Below are 24,413 nucleotides of genomic sequence, written 5' to 3' on the forward strand. Positions count from 1 at the left end.
AGGACGATTATTACTGTTTTTACTGAGTGGGGAAAAAACAATAGTATTTGTGGCATCAGAACCACGTCAAATTCCCATCTCAGCGACCACAAGTAAGAGCTTCTTAGAGCACGGCCGCACCCATCTGCTCCCGCAGCTGCCGACGGTCACTTAACAGTGGGGTCGAGCAGTTGCAGCAGAGTCTAAAATGCACACCGTCCAACCCTTTCCGGAAATGAGCTGCCGAGCCTGGTCTGGGCCATGCAGCTGGTTGATATTAAGGAGCACGGTTGGGCCCTTCCTGGCTTCCTAGAAAAGAACTCTTCCCCTGCTCCCCAGTGCCTCTCGGCTAATGGCACGTCTCCGTCCCCTGGGTCAGATAAGAAGAAGCTGTGACACTGCTCAGTCCCACCGAATGGCCCAAGTAATCTTGTCCCCATCAAGGCGTTGCTCTGTGGGACTGATGCCATGTTCCAGCTCCCTGAGGGCAGGACGGAAACCAGTCAGGGGAACAGTCTGTCAGAATTGCAGGGGTCCAAGCTGAGGCACGAGCGCCACAGGGGAACAGGGGACACCGCTGTTGGCCAGGCCGGTAGAGGAGGTCTGCCCCTCTCCCATCAGAGATTGAGCAGGTTGCCCGCGTTTGAGAAGTTCGTGAGCCTGAGGGCTTCTGTGCGGCTTCTTTTATTGACAGCCACAGGGTGGTAGCCGTTGTCCACTGACACGCGCTCCCCCGATTCCAGGCGGAGCCCCCTTCGCAGCGACCCCAGAGGCATCAGGCTCTCTCCGTGACAGAGCACGAGACATCGTGCAGCCGTATCGTTTTCGACAGCAGCCTCACCTCTTGGGACCCTGCTCTAAGATGAAGACTTGGTTCTTTTCTCTCCTAATTGCTGAGCTGTCAGTTTCTGTCCCTTTAACATGTCTCCCTGTCACTTTTATTTTACCACCTACCATGATACCCAACCTTTCAGATTAATGTACCAGGTTTGGGGAGTCTCCATTTTTAAAAAGGTTTATTTTGAAACATTTAATTCATGGGCCAGGTACCCTGAGACCGTCTCCCCAAAACACAGGTCCCATTCTTGTGAACATCTGAACAGAGCTGTGCCGGTGTTGGGGGGGTGGGGGTAGGTGGGAGTGTCCCTAAATGTCCCTAGAGAAGTAGTCCATAGTTTTGGAGCCTAAAGTCCCCAGGGACACTCGGCTGGCTCAGTCAGTGGGACATGCGACTCTTGATCTCAGGGCTGTGAGTTCGAGTCCCACGATTTAAAAATAAAATCTTTAAAAAAGCAACCAAAGTGCCCGTAAGCGTTGTGGAAGATCCTAGTGAGGCGGGCACTCTGCCCGAGTGCCGCTCCGCGTACCAGCCCACCGCTGATTGGCACCGGGACCCGGGAGACCCTCACGTGCCCTGGGGGTCTCAGGTTCCTGTCCGCGGAGGGGGGCGATGATCGCAGTACTGCCTGGCCGGATAAGCGGAACAGTTTCTATCAGTGTCGGCCACGGGCTGCCAGCATCGTCCATAAGTGAGGAATGTGGATCTGGCTTCCCTGATCTGTGCCCAGATCTTGAACCTGCTTCCTGTTTTTGTGTTTGTTCTCCTTGTATCATGCCATTGTTTTTGGGGGGAGGGGGGACGTGGACAGTTTCAGGCTGGCCTGCAGTTTCTCAGGGGCCCTTGAGCGTGTAAAAATACCGCTCATATCGGTATCATATTATCCCATAATCTTAAGACCAGAAACGAAACAGAGAGCTGGATCCATGTCAAGCGTTCCTGGAGAAGTATGCCCAGCGTCACGGCTGAAGGCTGCTGTGTGGACGGCCACAAGCAGAGTCTTGTAGGCCTGTGCGCCTTCAACGGTGTCGACTCTGCTCCACAGGAACCGCCTCGTGGAGGACACAGACACTGCAGTAACGTCTTCCCTTACACCACAGCGCACAGGCGCCGTCCTGAGTGACGCCCAGATCGCTATGATAGCCCCCGGGTTTCACATAGAATCCACAGAGCATCGAGAGGAAAAAATTAGAGGCTCTTACTCGTGGTTTTGTGAATTCATTAAAGGATCTGCAACTTGATTTTTCCCAGATCAGTTTTGTACACTGGCCATTTTATTTTTATGGCCTCAGATTGTCTCAGAGGTTGGAATCTCCAGTGAGACTTTTATAAAAAGAGGCAGTCCCAGAAGCCACTATAGTCCCACTGGGAAGGCCGACCGGGAGTCTCAGCAGGCAGGCACCCCTCAGCTGCCAGACCCCTTCCACAGAGCCCTCCGAAGAAGCACCCCAAGGGGCTCCCATTTTGTGACACGCCTCTACGTGGCTCATTCTCCTGACAACCCTGCCGGTGGACGTGTCCCCACTCTACACGCGAGGGCACAGCTAGGGCACAGCCAGGCGAGCTGCCCCTGCAGAATGGGCAAGCCGGGCACCAGCGCCACCCCCCACAGTCTGCAGCCTTGCACCGGCCACATAGCTCCTTTGCCCCAGCTTTGCGGGGTGTGTGGTCCCCTCACCACCTGAGGCCCCCTCACCACCCCTCTCTGCCCGGCCTGTATATGCCTGGCCCCTTCTCCGTGCCGGGCACCGTGCCAGATGCCGAAAATACAGCGGTCAAACACACACCTGGGCTCCGCTCCCCTGGGCTCTCCATCTGGAGGGGGACAGACAGTTGACAGGGGACCAGAGGACTGCCAGATCGTTGATCCTGATAGATGCTGAGGAAAGTAAACCAGGCAGCATCGTTAAGAGTGAGGGGGGTAGAGGGCAGGTTCGTTTGAGGCAGGGTCTCTGCTTGGTGACACTTGGGCCGAAACCAGAATTGGCCGAGCCAACACGAGCCCCAGCCCCGTGCTGAGTGCTGGGTCGGAGGCCTGCTGTGACCTCACCGTGCGCCATGCCCTTCTCCATCAGGCAGGCGGTGTCCCCACAGCCACATAAGGACTCAGTGCCCGTGGTGGTGACTGATCCATGACGTCCCCTCGTAGAGCTCAGAGCCAAGTGCAAGGACTGCCGAAGCGCTCTGGTGACAGGGCGGCAGAGGAAGGCGTGTGGAGGCCGGGCGCCCGGCAGCTAGCTGTCCCCGCCAGGATCCTGCTGCCCCAGGGTCACCTCTAAAGGCGTGTGCTTCGTAGAGAAGGAGTAAGGGTAGCGCCTGTTTGTGGAAATTCTGCCTCAGCTTTCTGAGGGGAGGGCATACAGTCGAGCTGGGCAAATTTTGGAGTAAAGGGAGAAGACAGATCCGCAAATGGCATGCGTGTGACGTGTTGCCTCGGCTGTCCTAGCTGTTAGTGCAGAGTCCCCCTCTGCTCGGTCCTTTTTCTTTTTTTTTTTTTTTAATTTTTTTTTTCAATGTTTTTTTATTTTTATTTTGGGGACAGAGAGAGACAGAGCATGAATGGGGGAGGGGCAGAGAGAGCGGGAGACACAGAATCGGAAACAGGCTCCAGGCTCCGAGCCATCAGCCTAGAGCCCGACGCGGGGCTCGAACTCACGGACCGCGAGATCGTGACCTGGCTGAAGTTGGACGCTTAACCGACTGCGCCACCCAGGCGCCCCTGCTCGGTCCTTTTTCTTAAAGTGCCCTAGTCACTCCCTTCTGTGCCCAGAGAGCATTTCAGCGTCCTTCATTAAGCCAGCTCACACAAAAGCAAAGCTGTGGGCCAAGGACATGCCAGTCACCGAGAACAGGGTAAGAGGGAGAGGCAGAGAAATTAAAGAACGTGAGGTCTGGGTAGAGTAATCCTGAAGTGGTGTTACTTATGACACGTAAGAGTGATACAGATCACCCACCTTCCTTTCACACAGGACTTAGCAGTGGTTTACATTTACTAGATGGTTCAAGGAGAACTGATCTGTTGACTTTGTTCTGCCAGCTCAGCCAAGAAATAAATTCTTCCAGGTACTCTTAGCTTTGGGCTCCGTCATTACCATGGCAACGTGGAACAATTGACGTCCCAAAGAACGTAGACTATATATATTCTCTCTTTCCTGTAATTTTAGTGTCTGAGTGAAGTAGTAATGGCATGAAGGAAAGAGCTTTCAGCTCGTAGTTTCTCTGGGGCCAGAGGTGGTGCCTGGTCAGGTTCTCTCCTGGAAGAGCTCCCTTAAGACGACCAGCGAGGAAGTATGCCCCTCCTTTTCTGGCCCAGCAGTGGCAGTCCTTCTGCCTGGAGCAGCTAAAGGTCTCTCTCTTGACAGAAGGAGAAAACAGACAAGGCTTAAGTCCGCGTACGTGTTACTCAGGTGAGGGTTTTCTCCAAATGAGCTTCCCCCCATTGACGTGGCATCAGATTTCTAAGTCACCGTGTTACCAAAAGGAGTGAGTGGAAACACGGAAACGCCTTGACATCACCTCAGAAAAGAACTCATTTTAATACGCTCTTTCTTCTCATTTCATTCTTTCTCTTAGATCTTTTACCCTTTTGACGTTAATGCGTAGTCTTCAAATATCTGAGTGAAAAGCGACAAGAGAGAAATTCCTGCGTTTCTTCCACCCTGAACAGATGAAATGCATGACCCGTGTCCTCAAACGTCAGGCCGCCATTTTTGCCTTCTAAAGGAGAGCATTGAGCTCATGCTGTAGAGTCTAATTATGAATGATGTCAGGTTCCCTGTTTTTGAGATACTTGTCTTGTTTGGAGAAATCCCGGGAGACAGCAGTGGGGCCCAAACGTGCCTTTGGTGTAGATGAGAGAGAGTTGTGCAGTCAGTGTAGATGGGCGGCCTCAGATCGTGCGCATAGTTGCTCCACATCTTTCTGTCATTCGCAGGGGCTCTCTGTGCGAGCTCTGTTTGCTCCCTGAGAAACAAGTCTGTGTGTTATAACAGATTGCACCATGACGTCACTTTTATTTCCATAAATGACTCATGTGTGAGCAAAAATTGAGTAATCGTGTTTTAGGAATGTGTCGGCATAACAGGGGACTTAGGCAGATCGTTTTGCCTTTTCAAATTATGTTAAAGGCCAGGAGGTCAAATAGTTCACATCTTCCAACGTGTCTGTTTCCTTCCCTGCAGAAACCGACGACTATGCTGAGATTATAGACGAAGAAGATACCTACACCATGCCCTCAAGTAAGTAGGCTTTGGATTTTGTTCTTGTTCAGATTTGACAGATACTTAACTTTTAAGTATCTTCCGTTCAAAAGTTGTAGATATTTATTGGTTTCTTTTAGAACTGTCTTTAATACCTCACGTTGAGTGTGCATAACAGAAATATTCTTTTCAGTCTTTAGAAACCTGTTTTGTATTTGACCAGTCTGAGGTCAGGAGCCTAAAGCTAAAATATCTATAGTAGGTCAGCTTAGTTACAGGTTTTTTGGAATCTCGTCTCGTGGCTCTATCATAATACAGCCTTTATTGATTATAGAATCTCCTCTCTGTGGAATATTATATTATTTAAAGTTACATATCTATACACGTTTCCATATTCAGTTTTTTCAACTTGCATGTTCAGTTAATTGCATTTCCCCTTTGAAACTCTGTTGCTTGCTGCCCTTGACTGACCAGGTACAAAGAGCTTCCCTCATCCATTGCTTCCAGTCCGCACAGCTTGGGTGGGGCGGGGGGGGGGGGAGAGGGGGGCTTCAGTTACGACTTTCCTGCAGCCTAGAAACACCAGCTTCTTCTCTCTGTTTTGTGCTGCTTCTTGATTGAAGAGAATCCGGAAGCCCCAGGTCTCGTGTTGGAAGATAGAGTCCCAGACCTTGAATTGGAGACACACTTGAAATTGCCTTCACATAAGAAAAAAAAAGTTTACTGGCTCAGTCAGTAGAGGATGCAACTCTTGATGTTAGTCACGGGTTCGAGCCCCACGTGTGGCACAGAGTTTACTTAAAAATTTTTTTTTTTAATTTAAAAAATTCAGCGTTGAATGTCCTGATTTCCATAGAGCCACGCGTATTTGTAAAATAAATGTCTCAGGCACTTTATTTACCCTGTTGGGTAACTATTGTAAAAGATGCTCTCATTTCCATTAACTATACACATGAAAGAGGCATTACCAGCATCAGGCCTGCATTGTCCTAGGTGCCCCCCAAATCCCTCCCAAGGGTTCCTTGTGTTAGAGAGTGGTCCAAAACAGAGGGAAGAGCGGAAGCTTACTTGTGTGCATTCTGACTTGTGTGCGCCAGCACCACGGAAAATGTTTAAATTTACACTTAAATTTTGTACGTTTCCACAGAGAATCCAAATTTGCACTTGTACGTTTATTATCCGGTGTTGAGTAGTACATGTCCAATGTGGCTGACGTTTACCCAAACCCCATGAAGATGTTACTGTGTAGGAATTAGGAGATGGAAACTGGAAAGCGTTGTGTCCATCACATCGAGTTAATTTGAGGAGATTTAGGTTTTGCTTATGTCTAGTCTTTTTCCTGCTGATGTTTGTGGTTAAAATATTTCACACAGTAAATATTGAAACGTACTCTCGGAGTTTGTTGTTGTTAACCTGATTGCTATCAGTTATTTCTAAGCAAGGTCTTCAATTTTTTTCTCCCTTAATTGCAATACAGAAAGCTATGGAATAGACGAAGGTAACACGATTCCTTTAAAATAACTGCATTTGCTTGCAATTGCAGCCTGCGGAGTGGTGTGGGACGTTTCAGTTCGCAGTTAACTTTTATCCTTAAACCACTTGTCATTGGTTTATCCGTGCTATTAAACCAATGGAACTACCAGCTAAAGTGATTTTAAAGAGGAAAAGAACCACCTCAAATTTGAGTCGGATTTTCTGTATGGCTTCTCATTTGATAAACCAGGAAGAGTTTTGAAACATTTGGCTGTTGTTTTATTCCATTGGCGACTTCACTAATGGAGTCCGTGCAGTGTGGATCGTGCAGACAGGTTTCCTGGCCGGAGAAAATCAAAATCCACAGCAGTTAATTGGATTAGAATTCATGGTCTAGGTTGCTAGTGGGTATTTTATTTCCATGTGCCTCAACGGCCTGCTAAACAGTCAGTTTGGTATAAATCGCAAGAAATTAATATGTTGATTTGAGGCAAATGCTCTCAAAAATATAAAACACTCATCATTTGTGATGCAGTATGTTCAACCTTGATTCCAAGTCGTCTAATTTTGAAATTAGTTTTTAGAAATGGCCTCTTTAAACTCTTTAGCTCCATGAATAATATAGATAGGATCGTAAGAAAGTGGAAAACTCTTAAACTTTTAAAACAGAGTTACTCGTGACACGGTTTTCCCGTTGTCTCCGTATTTTCAGACTTCAGTTATTTGTAAAATAATTGCTTTAATAACTGTGTTTTTTAGACTTTCATATATTAATACCTAAACTAATAGCATTGATTTCTTAAGCATATAATTTACTACTTGGAAAAACTATTTAGAAAACGATCAGACAGATACAAACTAAATCGAATTAAAAACATGAAAAAAATCTGCCTTTAATAGAACTCACATCGTTTTGTGGTTCAACCAATGCTGTTAACAGTTTGTGTAACTCCTTTCACAATACCGTTTAAGAGAATTCCACTCTGTTTAAAGCATTTTCATAGAGTGATGTGCCACCAGTGAGAGTTGTACTCGTGGATGATAAGGAAATGCGTTGAGTGTAGTGTCTGCATTTGGAATGCCGCACCTACCTAATTTTTGACGTACGGATCGTGCTTTGCAGCCAGGGACTACGAGATTCAAAGAGAAAGAATCGAGCTTGGACGGTGCATCGGGGAAGGCCAGTTTGGGGACGTCCACCAAGGCGTCTACATGAGTCCAGTAAGTCCTCCCTGGCGACCAGAAAAACGCGCTGCTTTTGACTGTCGCCTCTTCTTTGTCTTCTCGAGTCCCCGGCTCTCCTTTGCAGAGGTCTTTCACAGAGCCCGTCACACACGTCAACCTGCTCGGAGTATTCGGGAGCAGAGAAATGGCACCCTTAGCTCCTAGAGGGCTGGGCCTGTCTTTTGTTCATTTTGATCTTTCAGCCTCTCTCATCAGGAACAGATCCCACAAGGAGTGTTCCATTGGATGGAACAGATTATGACTTTAATAATAGCTTTATTGAGGTATAAATCACATACTTTATAAAACGTACTTTTTAAAAACATACAGTTCAGTGGTTTCTTGTATAAACGACAGCACGGTGCATTTTCCAGCACCTTCTTTACCCCAGAAAGAAGCCTCACCCGCTAGCAGGTACTCCCGTCCCGCCCTCCCCCAGCCCCTGGCAGCCAGTCGTCTGCTCCCTGTTCTCTAGATTTGCCTCTTCTGGATGCTTCACGTACACGGCCTCGTGCGACACGTGGCCTTTCGTGATCGGTTCTTTTAGTGAGCATGTTCTCAAGGGTCATCCACACTCTAGCGTGAAGCGGTACTTAGTGTCCTTTTTTGCCAGGCAACATTCGATTGTGTGGGTAGACCGTTTGTGTTTGTCCGTTCTCCAGCTGACGGGAATTTGGGCTGTGACCGCTTCTTAGCTGTGAGGAATGACGCCTCTGTGACTGCCACTGCACAGGTCTGCGTGTGAGTAGTTAGTTCTCAGTTCTCTCGCGTGGATGGCAGAGAGTGGAATTGCCGAGTCACGGGGTCACGTGGTGTCTGTTCCGCCCTTTGACCCGGAGCTGTCTCTGAAGAGGCCACGCCCCTTCCTTCCACTCCTGGCAGCGGTGCGTAAGAATGCCCGTCCCTCTGCGGCCCTGCGTCTGGCCACCCCCAGGGAGGAAAGGAGGGGTCCAAGACAGCAGCCCCCCAAGGCCTCCTCTCTTCACTCCGGAGCTGCCATCTCTCGGCCTGTGTGACCTCGTCCCCTCTCCAGATCCTCTGGTGAGGACGGGACCCCGAGGCAGGGTAGGAGTCGGGGCACGGCAGCCGTGGCAGAGACCTGAGGCAGTGCTTCTTAAACCTTCGTCTGTTCACCGGGCTGTCCCTGCTGCTTTCTCCCCTTCTGTCCTCACCTTTTCTGCCTACTTGACAGAATGTGAGGTACCTTAGGAAAATATCCAGTATGAACAGTACGTGATTCTACCAAGGACAGTGTAAAGCCCAGGGTAGGATAAGCCCTTAAGTTGCTAAATAAAACCATCCATGGGGGCACCTGGGTGGCTCGGTCGGTTGAGCGTCTGACTCTTGACTTCAGCCCAGGTCACGATCTCACAGTCCAGCAGGATCGAGCCTGAGTCATGCTTTGCACTGAGTGTGGAGCCTGCTTGGGATTCTCTCTCCCTCTCCCTCCCTCCTTCTCTCTCTCTCTCTCTCTCATGCTTTCTCTCTCTAAAAATAAAGTATAATGAAGTAAATGAAAACATCCATGGTATTCCATTGAGGCTTGGAATGGCCTCATTTGTCTTGTTCAAGCTCTGTCTTTTGAATTCGTTCGAGAAGATATCAGCTTCTTTGGCAGGCAGATCAACACACCTTCTTGGTTTCTCTCCACCTTGGTGGTCTCCCTCTGAGTCTGCCTTGTGTCTCCCCCTCTCCCTGACCTCCCACACTGCTGGGCGGCCGGGTGCTGTGCTCGTGCCCCAGCCCACGAGGATCTCCTGCGGATCCGACCCTGAACTCCGCCGGATCCTCCTGCCGCTGCCCTGGGTGCCACGCTATCTCCCCTCCACCTCACGCCCCTCACGTCCTGGTCCTGCTCGAACTGCTGCTTCCCTTTCTCTCACCAAACACCTGAAGTCTCCTTTCTTTTGGTCCAGAGGGCCCCGCTCAGGCTGTCTGTCCCAGCGCACCGCCTCGGCCCTGCCCCCAGCACTGCCCTAGCTGCAGCACTGTGACCCTGGCTGTGCCGCCCGCCAGTCCCTCCCTTCCTCCCTCCTTCCATTTTTTTGCCCTTGTCTCTGCCTCACACATCCTGACACGCTCCTTCCTGGTCCACGCCACTGTTCCGCGCGAACATGCTCTGTGATGAGCTCGCTCCTTGTGTGCGTTGTCTGCTCTTTGCCGGAACGGAAGCCTGAGTAGAGCAGGGAACGCTGCTGCCTTTAGCCCAGGGTGCGTCCTGAGCGCCTGGAAGGCTGCCTGGCACGCAGCAGAAAGTGTTTGTGGGACGACGAACGAATGAATGACCTCCAGCATTTTAACACCGTGTCCGTTTCTTCTGGGGTCTTGCTGAGTATTTGAAGTGTTCTTCTGCTGAGGTTTTCAGTTCTGATCCTGCCTGGTCCACAGTCCACATAGTTGCAGAACAAACAGCTCTTCGTGAACGTGCCCATTGATTCATGTAGAGAACCTCTTTTTGCATGTGTGTGATTCTGAAATTTCCCTGACGCAGGAGAATCCGGCTTTGGCGGTCGCAATTAAAACATGTAAAAACTGTACTTCGGACAGCGTGCGAGAGAAATTCCTTCAAGAAGCCTGTAAGTTTCTAGAAATTTCTGTGGAGCTCCATTTGACGTTTTATCTGTGTAAAATACAAGCCATCTCTAAGAAATAAGAAAAAGAATATTCTGACTTCTATGTGACAATTGCATTTACTGTCTTGCCTTGCAAATTACTACCTGTATCTGTAGAGGCGCCTGTCTGCACATCGTCCAGGTAAGCCCTGATGTTTGGGTGTAAAGGTCGACAGATGTACTGTCCCTGTGTCCTTTGGTACCTGCACCATTCAGCATCCTGGCCCTGGAATTGGGCAGATGTAGAAATGAGTCCAGCCCAGGTGCCACCAGACCCTAGAGTTGGGGGTGAGCAGGACAGACGCGGTCCCTACCCTGAGGGAGCTCACAGACTGGGCAAAGAGCCGGGACCATGGCCAGGGCCCTGCTTCTGCTACAGTGCCCACCCCTCAGCTCTCTGTTCACATGTCCAGGGATGAAATTGCTGGGAGGGTCTCGCGTGGGTGGGTGTTCTCTGCAGAGTACAGACTCACGGAGAGCTAGTAGCTTGTCCTGTCCGTCTGCACCTGTCTGGCTCTTCCCAGCTGCCTTCGGGCTGGGATGCCCTTCCTACCCTCCCATGGCTTGTCCCGTCTCATCTGACCACGTGATGAAAATAGTTTCCCCTCAGGAGGCTGTGTCACAGGACCACACTCTCACCTTCCTCAGTATCTGTAACTAGGTAAACATTGCCTAAAAATTATTATTCCGTTTCTCTAGGCTCTAAGCTCCATGGGGACTCGGGCCGTGTCTGCTCTGCTCACTGCTCAGACACAGCGCCCCGCTGTGAAAGGCACTCAGTAGACATTGGTCATGTGAATGACTCCCTGTGTCCTTCATTACATGTAGATCGATTGAAGGCCTTCTACCTTCCATTTCAGTAAATATTTACCACCTGACAGTCCAATAGATTAATAAGTCACAGAGTAAATCATACTGACTTCATCAATACATTATAACTCCTCAAAATCATACTGTAACTTTCATCAGAAAAAAGTGTAAGTCTGTCTTTAATCCTGTTCCTGTGTCTTAAGTACGAGACAAAGCCTGTCTCAGCTCGCTTGTTTCTGCAGAGCACCTAGGCCAAGAAAACACAGGGCACAGCAGCCCCCTTACCTAATGCTCTACCAGAAGAGTGACCTTGGACACCTGTCTCTCCCTAGTAACGATGCGCCAGTTTGACCACCCCCACATCGTGAAGCTGGTCGGTGTCATCACGGAGAACCCTGTCTGGATAATCATGGAGTTGTGCACGCTTGGAGAGGTAACCTGGCCCTCAGACCCGGCCCGTCTGCCAGCCTGCCGTCACTGTGATTAAATAGCAGTCCCGTGATTGGGACTCGCCCAGCCTGCGCTGGCTGTTTGGTGTCCTTTGTTTAAAAAAGGGGAGTACGTTACGGATGCCCTCGTCCTTTGGGTTCGGGGAACAGAACATCTTCATCGGTGAACCCCCAGGTGATGCCCTAACTCAGCACTGGCAGCAGTGGGGACCGGGTGGTCCCTCCTTCCTCTCTGGTGGTGCTGCCTCGTGCCAGCCCAGGGGTTTGAGGATGGAAGAGCCAGTCTTCGTGCAGTTGTGGTGCCTTAGCGCTGCATTTAGGTGAACCTGCAGTTCCTTGTTCCTCTGACAACTCATTTCACGGTGTCTCTCCGACCGACTGCGGTTAGTCACAGTTTCTGTTGAAAATGGGAGGAACACACATAGACAGATCTCCTTATTTGACTTTCTCCCAAACACAGAAACTCTCCACTTAGTGTGTCACCATCCCCTGGAAGCGTGTCAGAGGCCAGCCCCAGGCTGCTGAATCAGACTTGTTCCCACCTGCAGGCCGCTCTGTAGCCTGCCTGCGTGGGGATGAACACAGCCCCATTTTCCAGATGCCGACCCTTGACCTTCTGGTGCTAACAGTCGGTACTTCCACCTTCCGAAGCACTGTACGCGCTCCTTGTCTTTTAAAGAACACCGAACGCAGTTTTGCTTTTCAGGGCAGTTAGGGGTTCCGGGGCCCAGATGTCAGACAGCAGTCTGGATTCTTCCTCCTCTCTTCGTGACCGCGTCAGCCTCCCTCCCCCAGAAGGGCCTGCCTGGTGGCTCCCCTCTGTACTTGATAACCTAGTTTGCTGGATGAAATAACTAAGGCCTCTACAGGATCTCTTCGTCCTCTGCCCTACCTTTCCAAAGGAAACAGTTCTGACATATGTATTTTGTTTACAGTATCTTTCTGGTTTTGCTTTTGGAGAATTTGGTAATTTTTCCGGCTTAAACTGTCACTAAATCTTTCTCCTTTGTGTATTGATTTTGTAGAGTTAGAGTTAAATTCATCTGCCTTCCTTTGCCACGGTGGCCTTTAGCTGAATTGATTATGACAGTAGTAATAAGGACAGTGGCATGACTGCCCAGCACCCTCTGCAGCCAGAACTTCCTGGAGGGTGGGTAGGAGAACTGCACCTGGCTTCCCTTCCTCCTCATCACCTTCTCCTCAGGTCTGGCCTGGGACACAGCAAGGTGTGGGGCCGCAGGTGCGTCGGCCAGGCTACGTGCCAGGCTCGCTCAGTATCTAGTTCTGTGTGTCCTCCAACTATTGTTATCTAGCAGTATTTCACACTGCGATTTTATTCATTTTCTTGCAGAATCTTTCTGTATTTTTTTCCAGAAATTTGTGGGGTGTCTGGGTGGCTCAGTCGGTTAAGCGTCCGGCTTTGGCCCACGTCATGATCTCACGGTTTGTGAGTTCAAGCCCTGCGTCGGGCTTTCTGCTGTCCGTTCAGAGCCTGCCTTGGACCCTGTCTCTCTCTCTCTGTCTCTGCCCCTCCCCTACTCGTATGCACACTCCCTCTTTCTCTCTCTCTCAAAAACAAACGTTTAAAAAAAAAAAGAGAGAGTGCCTGTATGGCTCAGTTGGTTAAGTGTCCAACTCTGGCTCAGGTCATGATCTCATGGGTTGTGAGTTCAAGCCCCACATTGGGTTCTCTGCTGTTAGCGCGGAGCCTGCTTCAGATCCTCTGTTCCCCTCTCTCTCTGCCCCTCCCCTGCTTGTGCTATCTCTTTCTCTCTCTCCCTCAAAAATAAACATTAAAAAAAATTGTCTACAATCATGAACATTTCAGTATTTTTTTAAGTATTTTTTTTTTTTTTGAGAGAGAGTGAGCAAGCAGGGGAGGGGTGGAGAGAGAAAGAGAGAGAGAGAGAGAGAGAGAGAGAGAGAATCCCAAGAGGCTCCATGCCATCAGCAAGGAGCTAGACATAGGGCTCGATCCCACAAACCATGAGATCATGACCTGAGCTGAAATTAAGAATCAGATGCTTAACCGACTGAGCCAGCCAGGCACCCCAAAGATTCCAACCTTAAAATAGGATTTCAAATAAAGAATGATGAACCATAATTTCTGAGCCATATGGCTCATTCGTTACACCTTATTTTAGAAGAATTGAAGCCATTCTTCTACAAGTGTGTGTGCGATTGGGCACCGTTGTTGAACATAGCTCTTCAGCTCTTGATTTCTGTTCTCGGTCACTAATTTCTTTTTCATGTCGGTCACTGTTCCCAAAGCTGAGGTCGTTTCTGCAAGTGAGGAAGTACAGTTTGGATCTCGCGTCTTTGATCCTGTATGCCTATCAGCTTAGTACAGCTCTGGCGTATCTGGAGAGCAAAAGATTCGTGCACAGGTAAGATCCAGGCTAGAGCTGGTGAGCTGCCCTGCGGCGGGGGCAGGGGCGGGAGGTGGGAGCGGAGAGACCAACGCAGAGGGGGAGGAGGAAGAGGTACTCGGTGTGCCCTGCAGTCCCGCGTGCCACCGGCCTCACATAGGCGGGCAGTATCGCAATGTCGCGCTGCCCTTGTCCTGGCCGAGGGAGGAGCCATAGTCACATCCAGAGGGCTTTCCTCGCATGAAGCCTGAAACCTTTGCTTGCCTTCGGGAAGCAAATACTGTTGAGAGCTTGTACGTGCCCTAGAGCAGTAAGCATGCGGACCTAAAACAGTCACTGTCCTGGGGCTTCCTGGGACCCCCCGAAGGGTCGCGAGTGACATCTGCTGGCGTTCGGTGGAATTTCTGCTTCTCATCTGGGTCCCTTCTTTGAATGCAAGGGAAAGCCCTCAGTTTGTTTCCTGGGGCTTTGTTACCCAGCACTGAAACAAATGGCATCAGCAAAATCGTTCACAGGCGTTTAGATGACAACTTTTATTTTATGGAACGAGGTCTCTTAGTAGCAGCAGGGTTGAGACCCCACTCGTGCGCCACTGTCTGTCAGTGCGGTCAGGAGGGTGGTGGTTCAAAAAGTGGTAAGCGGTTTCATTACGGGAGAATGTACTCCACAGCCGTTCAAAATGCTAGTCGTTATGTTAATGAGTAGACAACTGCCCAAAGGATCGTCTTTGAAGTAAAATTGTAAAATTGTCTGTTTTTCAGCGTGTAACAAATCTCCTGTTTGCATTGTCTATAAACTGTCTTTCAGAGTACCTGTCGGTATGTCTTTATATAATATAGAGGAGTTTGTAGGTTTGTTTTCCTTATATTAAAATCCATTACCCGGAATTCTTCCTCTTCAGGGACATTGCTGCTCGGAATGTTCTGGTGTCCTCAAACGATTGCGTAAAATTAGGAGACTTTGGATTATCCCGGTATATGGAAGACAGTACTTACTACAAAGGTAAGGAATCCAAGCAAGCAAGAGGCGGTAGGCTCAGAATCCTTAACGATTCTTACGTCTTCAGAAGGTGTGCCCTCGTCCGCTCGGCTGAAGTGTGACGGGGGTGTGACACCAGTTCACGGCCTTCTCCACGCCTCCTGCAGCAGCCGGACTTCCACGGACGACACCTTACATCAGCCTTGCCTTACTGCCCATTAACTCACAGTGGGTCAGGGACTTCATTCCAAAACAAAGCTGGAGAGCTTTTTTGAAAACCGTAGGAGTAAATCTTTGGGATTGAGGGCTTTGACACCAAAAACAGGGTCCATAAAGGGAAACACCTGACAGAAGGGACCTCCTCCAAATGAGAACTTTTTGTTCTGCAAAAGACCCTGCGAAGAGGGTGAAAAGGCAAGGTGCAGACTGGGAGAGGGTACTGGCCAACCACAGTGCCCTCCTACAACCACGGGCCATTCAGCAAAGGACCAGTGTCCGCAGTGTGGGGTGAGCTCTGAGAATTCAGCAGGGAAAACATATACAGACTACGACACCGACAGCAGGCGGGAAGGGAAGCCGCACTGGAGAGGATACGAGGAGGGCAACGAAGCCTGTGCAGAGGCCTTCGGGATCCCTAGCCCTGGGGAGATGCAGGTTCAGACTGTGAGGAGGTATCTTTGCACACCTGTCGGAATGGCTACAGTCAAAAATAGTGATAACACCAAATGCTGGCAAAGATGCAGAGAAACTCAATTGCTCACAGCTTGCTTGTGAGAATGTAAAATGGTCCGTTTAAAACCCTGGAAGAGTTTTGCAGAGTCTTAAGAAGTTAAATATGCACCTACCATACAATCCAGCAGTTACACTGCTGGGTGCTTCTCTCAGAGAAACGAAAGCTGACATTCACACAAAACCTGAGTTTAGGTGTTCGTCGCGACTTTATTTCCAGTAGCCAAAACTCAGAGTCCCCTCCGATGTCCTCCAGCTGGTGAACCCAGTCCGACCCGCACAGCAAGGGGGGCTGGGCCCGCTGGCTCCCCGAGAGCAGTCAGACGGAGAGATCTCCAGTCTGTTCGCGCCGTAGGCATCAATGCGTTTGTTTTAGAGCGGAGATTTAGCTCTTGTGCTTTTTCCTTTAGTTTTGTCAATTTTGGAATCAGATTGACTTAGTTCCTCGCTTTATTGAACAAGTCTTTTTAGTAATAAATTTTCATGTTCCTAGTACTTGAGCTAAGGTTTCAATTATAAATCCGTACTATGCTCCTAGTATATGTTCTAAGGATTACTACTGTTTTAGAAAGGCTAGTTTCTTTACTACTTAAATTTTTATGTTGTGGCAAAATGAGCCCAGGTTTTTACATACAAAGTGAGTTTCCTTCATTTTACACCATGGCTCACGGCTCTTCCCTTTCCGTGTGCCCGCTGTGTGCTGCAGCCTGGAAGGGTTTCAGTAGTGGCTCTGGGTTACGTGAAAAGAAAATTCTTCAGCTGTTTATTCATTTTAGTTAGTCATTTAACTTAAAAATGGCCACGTTGGTTTTCTGCTGTTTTAAAGTACCTCTCGTACCCCGCCCGAGCCCTGACGAGCCCGGGCACGGGACTCCCAGTGAAGGCTGAGCCCCGAGCAGGGTGGCGACCGAGGCCCCGCAGCACGTGGGTGGCATCTGTAGTGAGCAGCTGACAGGTGCGTGTGCTTGCTGCCGGCTCAGGTCCCTACGTTCACAGTCCATCGGGTTCCAGGAGAGCACTCCTAGGGGTCAGCGGCCCTTCGTTCAGAACACAGGTGCCGAGTCGCTGGTTTGGAAGGCGCCGCACAGAGGATTTGACCTCCGTGGCCGTGAAGGTGCTTCGAGCGGGAATAAATCCATGAAGCAGAGCCGTCTCCTGAGAGTGCCGAGGGGCGCTGGGCGCTGGCAGAAGGAGGTCCAGACCCTGTGGCCCAGGGCTCCCGTCCCGCCCGCCGCAGTTCCACGCCCTGCCGGTGCCGTCCTGACCCACCGCTCGCTCCTCGGCCACCTCTGCTTCCGGAGCACGTGGCCTTGACCCGGCGTCTGTGCTGCGCCCCCCACCGTGTACGAGTAGACTCTGCTTCCACCTCTTAGGATTAGAACTCCTCGAGAAGGGGGACCCAGGGCTGCCCACGTGGTAACCGCACGGCCGAAGGAACGTTCAGTGGGGCGCTGAGTCCGTTCCTTTGTGGCACAGAAGGAAGGTTTGTGTGGCCTCGAAAGCACGATGCGTCAGGCCGTCCTGAGGACTGTACTTTCTCATTCCGTCGTCCGTCCTGCTCTTCACGTACTGGTGACGGCGTCGTCACCAGTCCTCCCTGCGTAACCCGGGTTGGCGCATTCAGCCAGTCGCTGACGTCTGTAACTCGCAGTCACGTGGTGCTTTCGTAGGAGCAGCGGGCATCTGGAGCCTGTCTCCGCTGGGGCGCGGGGACGGGTGGGGGCGGTGCCGGACGGCCCGAGCCCCTCTGGCTCTGGGCCAGGGCCTGGCCCTGAACCCCAGCTCTGGCACCTGGCGGTGGGGCGGCCTCCGGCAAGTCACGTAACATGTCTGAACCTTGTTTTCTGAAGAAAAGAGAGCCTACAAGGACAAGTTGTTTTCGGGGCTTAGGTTGGAATCTATGTGAGACGTCGTATGTGTACCTACGTGTTTCCCTAGAAACACTGGTTCCCTACTGGGAACAAGAGCCGACCACGTGTCCTTAGCAGAGGCTGCAGCCTGTGGACGAGGAGCTGTCGAGGAAACCACCCAGCTCCGCGTGACCGGGCGCGGGGCTCCCTCTCCCTCGTTCCCCGCCTCTCTGCGGAGGGAAGGACCTCAGTGTTTTATCTCCCTCCCTCGGCGTCAGCAGCTACTCCCAGTGACCTGACAGAAAGGCAGGAAACAGAAAGTAGCTCTCCCAAATAAGCAGAGTCCAAGGGGTCAGATGCTTAAAGCTTTTTATTTTGGAAGTAAAAGTCTCTGCTAGCTGTAGCTGTTAGATCCTTGAGCAGATAACAAGGAGAATTCACTTTCTAAAATTAATCTTCTAGCTTCCAAAGGAAAGTTGCCTATTAAATGGATGGCTCCAGAGTCCATCAACTTTCGACGTTTTACCTCAGCCAGTGACGTGTGGATGTTTGGTGAGTATCGTGAAGTTTCGTGTTGTTACGTTATGCTTCGTGTATGCTACACAACGCACGTGGCGTCACCTCTCTTCACGGCGTGGGCTGACGTGCCTTCCCTTGTCTGACCGCTCCTTCGCCGGGCACGGGGCACCAACCGAGCGCCAGCGTTGTGTGTGACTTCTGGGAGGCCCCGCTCTCGCTCTCTTCTCCTCCCCCTTCTGTCTCGCTCTGCCGTCTCTGCATCCCTCCCTGGGGGAGATCTTTCCCTTCCCTTCCGTCTCTCTCTGCTGTCTCGCCCGTTCCTTCCGTGTGACTGACCGTACGTGGTTGACCTGTCCCTCTGGTTCTGTGACCGCGTGCTTCATGGGTCTGGGGTCCCGTCCCATCCTGGGGTCTGACCTCCTCCTGACTTGTCTCACGGCCTCACAGTTTGCTCCTGGGTCCTCTGTGGCTTCTGCCCCGACGCCTACCCCGTGCCTTGCCACCTGCTCCAGATCGGGCGCCGTCCTCCTGCTCTGTGGGCCGTCACAGACCCTCCTGAGTGGCGTGACGGTGGCCCTTGCTCTGTCACATTTGAGACCAGTCTCCCTTTTTGATACGCACGACACTCCTTCCCCACCCCACTCTTCTGGCGTAACTCCGTCTGCCTGGAGCACGTCCTAAGCCCGTCTCCTCTGGGTGACATTCTGTCCCACTGTCGGGGCCACCTCAAGCATCCCCTCTTCTGCGAAGCCTCCTGTGGCAGGTGCGTCCTACAGACGGAACCTGCCCGTCGCCGTGCTCCCTGCGCTTTCTCTCTTGACCACGACGCTCAGCATTCATCTTGTGAGAAGTCTGTGTGTGTGTTTTCTCTGCTAGATTTTAAACTATTTCAGAGGAGATGTCTTTGTAACGTTATGTACCTTTTTCCCCTGTATTTAGAAGTAACTTTACGTACATTCGAGTCTGTGTTCCTATTTTTTCTTCTGTGTACTGATTGTTGGTTTCATCCAGCGCCCTAAGTAATAACAGGTGAAGGAAGGAGCTTTTTAGCAGAGTAGGAAATCGCGTGGCACAATTTAGAAAGGGCCCTGGGGTCTGACGGACACAGCTCTGTGTCCCAGAGCCCCGCTCATCGGCTGTGTGACCCAGACAGCAAGTTGAAGGTTGCTGTGAAGGGAATTGCGGTTTGCACAGAGTCCACGGTGCCTGTGTTTTCCCATTTTAACTTCTCTGCAACTGGGGTGTGTCGTAAGTCAGCAGCATGTCACGGTCGGTGTCACTTGGGGGGGTGTGGCACGTGGTGCCCTGCCTGCACTCGTACGGCAGCTGCCGTTGCCTCCTCATCTGCGTGGGTTTGAAAGCACTCTTTGGTAGGACGGAAAGAATTCTTAGAGGTTTTCTTAGAGGATTGTGTCACATCCCCCCCTTTTTTGGTCACATAAAATAGTGATGTATATTCTAGCCAGTGACATCTTAGATTTATTTGATAGGATGCAGCATTTAGAGAAATGTGATGTGTAACGATTCAGAACATGTAAATTTCAAAGCGCCAGAAACATTTTAAGGTCTCAAGAAACGACGACCTGCGTTGTCGTTACCAATGACGTTGTCATGATTTCTAGTGAAAAACACAGAGCTAAAGCGGTTTTTTGGTCACGCACTCTTCACTTTGAAATGCCTGGAATTTGGATCCCGTCGAGACGTAATTCACACGGGTACGATGCCGTGCCCTGCTTCCCCGGAGGCACACCCCATGTTAGGTACTGTGGACACCCCAAGTGCTTCTCCTCCCCTCAAGCACGTTACACGCGCATGGGTAGGACGGAGACCCGTGAGGCTTTCCCAGGGGAAGTCTGTGGGGAGAGAGCCGAAGGGGCCCTAAGTGTGGTGAAGTTAACACCAGAAAGGCGCGTGCGTGCGGTGCGTTTGGGGGGGGTGTGGAGTCCCCCACTGTCGCGGCCAGTCTGCCCTCTCGGTTCCCCGACCAGAGCTTCATGTGGTTGTCATTCTCCGCCTTGGGTTCCGTTCGTCTTTCTTTAAACGCGGGCGCTCAAGCGTTGTTCAGAGGAGCCCGAGAACGCGTGTGGTCCGTGAGGATGCAGGGTGAGTGAGGAGGCTGTGGGCAGGGCCGCCCCGGCCCAGGGAGTCCGGAGCACGCGTAAGCCAGTGACGGTGCCGATGAGCACCCTAGCCACGCACGGCCAGCCTCGTGAAAGGAGTCCGGGTGTCCTAAGACGCAAGGCTTCGACTTCAGCATTTTCTTCGTTAGGCCTCGGGTCGGCTGCCACGGTCACCGGCAGGTCGGACCTCAGCAGGGGGAAGGCAGGATTCATTCAGCTTGTTTTGAACTGGTTCGTGAAACGTGAGGGATCACCGTCCCCGGTGGGCCATTTTCTAACACGGGATGTTTAGAGGAGTAAACCTCGTCGAAAAGCCGTGGGCTGTTCGGGTCATCGTTTACTCTTTCGCTGTTCACGTCAGATGAAGTTAATGGTGCTACGCTCGTTCGCCACAGAGTTCACAGAGCGCTGCCTTATCTGGCCGCTCGGGCCGGAGTCCCACAGCTGGTCCTCTGGCGCCAGCGGTGAAGCCTCCCTCCCCAGCCCCCCGACTCCTGGGCCTCCCCCGCTTCCTGCGAAGTTCACGGTCTGTTTTCATCCCGCTTCACAGGTGTGTGTATGTGGGAGATACTGATGCATGGTGTGAAGCCGTTTCAAGGAGTGAAGAACAATGATGTGATCGGTCGAATCGAGAACGGGGAGAGATTACCAATGCCTCCAAATTGCCCTCCCACCCTCTACAGCCTTATGACGAAATGCTGGGCCTATGACCCCAGCAGGCGGCCCCGGTTCACTGAGCTCAAAGCTCAGCTCAGGTAGGAGTGGGGGAGCGAGGGCCGGGGCTGGGGCAGGCTCACGCGGCTTCACCCCCCTCGCAGTCCTCGCGCCGCGAGGTCCTTCTGTCCGCACGTCTGAGGCTGACTTATTCGCGGGCGAACATAATGACTTTCTTAATGGGTTTGCTTTTATTTATACTTCGCTAGACTTCTCAGGAGATTAGGTCTTAAGATCTTAATAAGCTTCCAGTTATGACCGAATCTCTCCTCCCCAACTTCTGACGGACTTAGCACAGCCGACAAGACCCACAGGAATGTCGTCCCCGGCTGCCTGTCAGTCCCGTCCCCAGCCCTCCTCCCATCGCCGGCACGCTCCTAACCGCTTGCGCTTCTGGCACAGCCCGCCATCTGCGTGCTCCTCCTCTCCCAACACACGACCACCTGTTTGGTGTCCAGAATCCTGCCCAGATGTCACCCCTTCGGGGGGCTCTCCTAATCAGCCCTGCCCCCAGAGAGATGGCCACCCTCCGGAACCTTTTCGGTACTTCTTCTGTTACAGTTAAAACACCCCCCTGCCTGTTGCGCGGCCATCTGGCGGCTCGTGCTTGGTGCCACGCGCGGTCAGACTCAGACTTTCGGTAGCTCCCGCGCCCCCGGAGGGAGCACACGGGGACTTGGCAGCCTGCGGGGCCCCTCAGGGTGTCTGCCCACAGCGGACCCTGCCACCTGGCCTGAGGATTCCGCATCTGCGTGTCTGGTCCCCGGCCAGGCTCCGCGCTCTCGACGGGCATCACCGCGTCGTGCTCATTTCTGCGGCCCCGGCACAGGGGTCCGATACGTGTTCAGTGAACGGTTGCCGAATTGAAGTCTAGACTGAGACTTAGCACTGTAAGCAGTAAGGTATCTTCACGTGATACATACCCACGGGGAGCCTCATTGTGTAACCAACGCCGTGGTTGAACGTGTGCCGTTTCACCGGTTTCACGCTTCCTCTATTTTGTGTGCGAACTTTAAAATTTTGGTGTATTTTAGGTTTTTTTCATAAAAATTACCGAGTGTCAGGGTCCAAGAGGTCCTGGTAGTGCCTCCGGCCCATCCTTACCCCCCAGTGCCTGAAGCCCCACCCCATCTTCAGGCAAGTCCGCTCGCCAGACAAGTCTCCGTGGGAGGAGCGTGCTTCAGGGAGGAATTAGTAAGGCTGCTGGCAGAGATTTAAGACATTCATCCAGTCAGGAATTCTTGGCTAAGCGCCTCCTTCATTGTCAGTGAGGTTCTGGGGATTCACCAGTGAACACAGCACAAGCCGTCCCCAGGGTTCACAGCCCAGGGGACCAGACGGGCCAGCAGGTCCCGTACAGCGAGAAGCACGCTCTGCGAGGGGCTCCTCCTGGGGCCCCGTGACGCTCCCCTGCGGGCCTGGGCCCATCCTGTCGGGCCCCACAGAACAACTCAGCTCTGCCTTCCACGTGACAGTCCTTCAAGTGTTTCCAGGTGCCTCTCTTCAGGCTAAAGGTCTCCAGTTTCTTGACTGTCCTACAGCTAATGATTCGAGCTCTCACTGCTAGAGCTGGATTTTGAATGTGCTTCGTTTCATGTTTCGCTCATACTTTTTTTTGTTTCTCCTTGATCTTTCCTCAAAATTTGACAGATTCTGTCCTCAGAATTCCTCCCCTCTGTGACACCGGTCCCTCCCCCTGCCTCCCAGACTCCTCCTCTGTCTCGCCACCCTGCTGCTTTTCCACGACGCTATGAGTTCCAGCACATGTCCGTCCTGGGCCGCCCTCCTTTCTCAGTGCACTTCCTGGGCCGTCTAAACTCTCACCTCTGTGTCTGCAGCTTCCGTCTGCCTTTTCTCTCGAGTCCCAAAGCCGCCTTTTAGATGGCTGCTGGGCCCCCGTTCATCCTACAGCCAGCCAGTCACCTTGCCTCCTGGGCAGCCCCTGGCCCTCGCCTTCTGTAGGTTACAAAGGTACCTTTCCTCGTCTCTATCTTGGAGTGAGCACTGATCCCTCACCGTCCCCCAACTGCGCAGCTGGGGAGACTCGACACAGTGTCTTCAGACCCCTCCCCTCCCCCAGACCGCCCTCCGTCTGTCTGGCAGAGCTCTTTAGTGGATCTCATGAATCATCACTGCAGATAAGCAGCTCCCTCACTGGAACAGCCCTCAGTGCGTTCCTGTTACCCCCACCGCCCACCCCCCTTCCCATGTGAGGTGGAGGCTTCCAGAATAGACTGAGGATTCCTTCCATCCTGCCCTTTTCTCACACGTGGCCTCACTAACCCCCTCGGCCTAGGATGCCCTCTTCTCCACCTGGTGGAATCCTGCCCATCTTTCTCGCCTTCTTTCGCACAGCGGCTCCACAGCTGACGAGCCTCCCCCGCGGAGTCTCCAGAGCACTTTGTTCTTGTCTTGCTCCCCCTGTGCTGCCACAGACGGCTGTGCCCGCGTTCAGCCCGTTCCACAAACACCGTGGGCGCCACGAGGGCTGAGCCTGGGGCCCGGTCTCTGGGGCAGGAGGACTACACCTTTCCTGCCCTCGAGGAGCTCACAGTCTAGTATGTCCCAGCCCTACTAGACTGAGGCTCCTTGAGGGCAGGGATCGTCATACTCGCCTTGGTGCTGCCCGCACCCGCAGGCCAGGGGCCTGCGCACAGTAGGGCCCACACAACGCTCCAATCATGGCCTTGCGCATGAAAGCTCACATCAGCGTTCACTGAAGGACTGCTGCATTAGGAAAACTAGTTCCCAAAACTCTGCAAGGTGAATTTGTAGAACTAAATATAATGATTTCATACACACACACATAAAATACATACTGTACCTGGACTATGACTTTTGGATCTCTTGTGCACAGTTAACGCAGGTCGTTGAGCGTTAATTCTATTTGTTTCTGTTTAGTCAGAAGTGGAGTTTAACTCTGAATCTTGAATGTGTGTAATATGGCTCCCAAAGAGGCCAAAAAACGTAACTTTATATATAATAGCTCTTGGACACTTACAGATCACAGTATGTCACAATGATTAAATAGATTCTTTTATTGAGTTTTACGCAGTTTTTATCGTATCAAAGATTTTGACAAAGTAGTAAATCTCAGGGAGTCTTTACTCCAGGTCAGTTAAAAGTGTTTCCCAAATCCCATTCTCCGTGACCTTAAAAGAAAAGATCTCGAATGAACTCCAGTTACCGTGGACTGCATGCATTTTGGGGCCATGTGTTTGTTGTTCATTGTGCGTTGAGAAAAGGCTCTCGGGATGATCCTTGCCCCACTGAGTCAGACAGTCCCGGGCCACACTTCCACGGGTGGATCCCCAGGACTCCCATGTCTGTCCTCCGTACGTCCTGCATTCTTATTCATGGATGTGAACCCCCAGAGAAGCACAGGGACGGGAACCTGCGGGTGGCCTGTCAACGAGTGGAAGCACTCCCGGGGACCTGCAGTGAACATGACCCCAGTGTGCACCGAGCCACGCATGTCCTGACAGGCTGTAAGGGTACACGGAGCAGTTTTTGAATGAAAGCACCACTTAATCCCTGGGTAGCTCAGTTA

General features: G+C 51.7%; 1 protein-coding gene across 27 annotated transcripts in view; it reads left to right on the forward strand.

Moving 5' to 3' along the window:
- The window catches only part of PTK2 (protein tyrosine kinase 2), a 256,802-nt gene that overhangs the window by 183,545 nt on the left and 48,844 nt on the right, over window positions 1–24,413 (forward strand). For 19 of the 27 annotated variants that reach the window (XM_045453525.1, XM_045453536.1, XM_045453522.1 and 16 more), the window contains 9 exons: window positions 4,999–5,055; window positions 6,494–6,514; window positions 7,613–7,710; window positions 10,205–10,289; window positions 11,468–11,568; window positions 13,856–13,971; window positions 14,855–14,955; window positions 17,973–18,062; window positions 20,700–20,904. In XM_045453525.1, coding sequence (XP_045309481.1) covers window positions 4,999–5,055; window positions 6,494–6,514; window positions 7,613–7,710; window positions 10,205–10,289; window positions 11,468–11,568; window positions 13,856–13,971; window positions 14,855–14,955; window positions 17,973–18,062; window positions 20,700–20,904 — 874 coding nt within the window. The remainder of the gene's footprint in view (window positions 1–4,998; window positions 5,056–6,493; window positions 6,515–7,612; window positions 7,711–10,204; window positions 10,290–11,467; window positions 11,569–13,855; window positions 13,972–14,854; window positions 14,956–17,972; window positions 18,063–20,699; window positions 20,905–24,413) is intronic. The other 8 variants (XM_045453544.1, XM_045453528.1, XM_045453530.1 and 5 more) reach the window with 1 other exon arrangement.

This window comes from Leopardus geoffroyi, chromosome C3 (genome assembly GCF_018350155.1).
Source record: "Leopardus geoffroyi isolate Oge1 chromosome C3, O.geoffroyi_Oge1_pat1.0, whole genome shotgun sequence".
In the NCBI taxonomy this organism is placed as follows: domain Eukaryota; kingdom Metazoa; phylum Chordata; class Mammalia; order Carnivora; family Felidae; genus Leopardus; species Leopardus geoffroyi.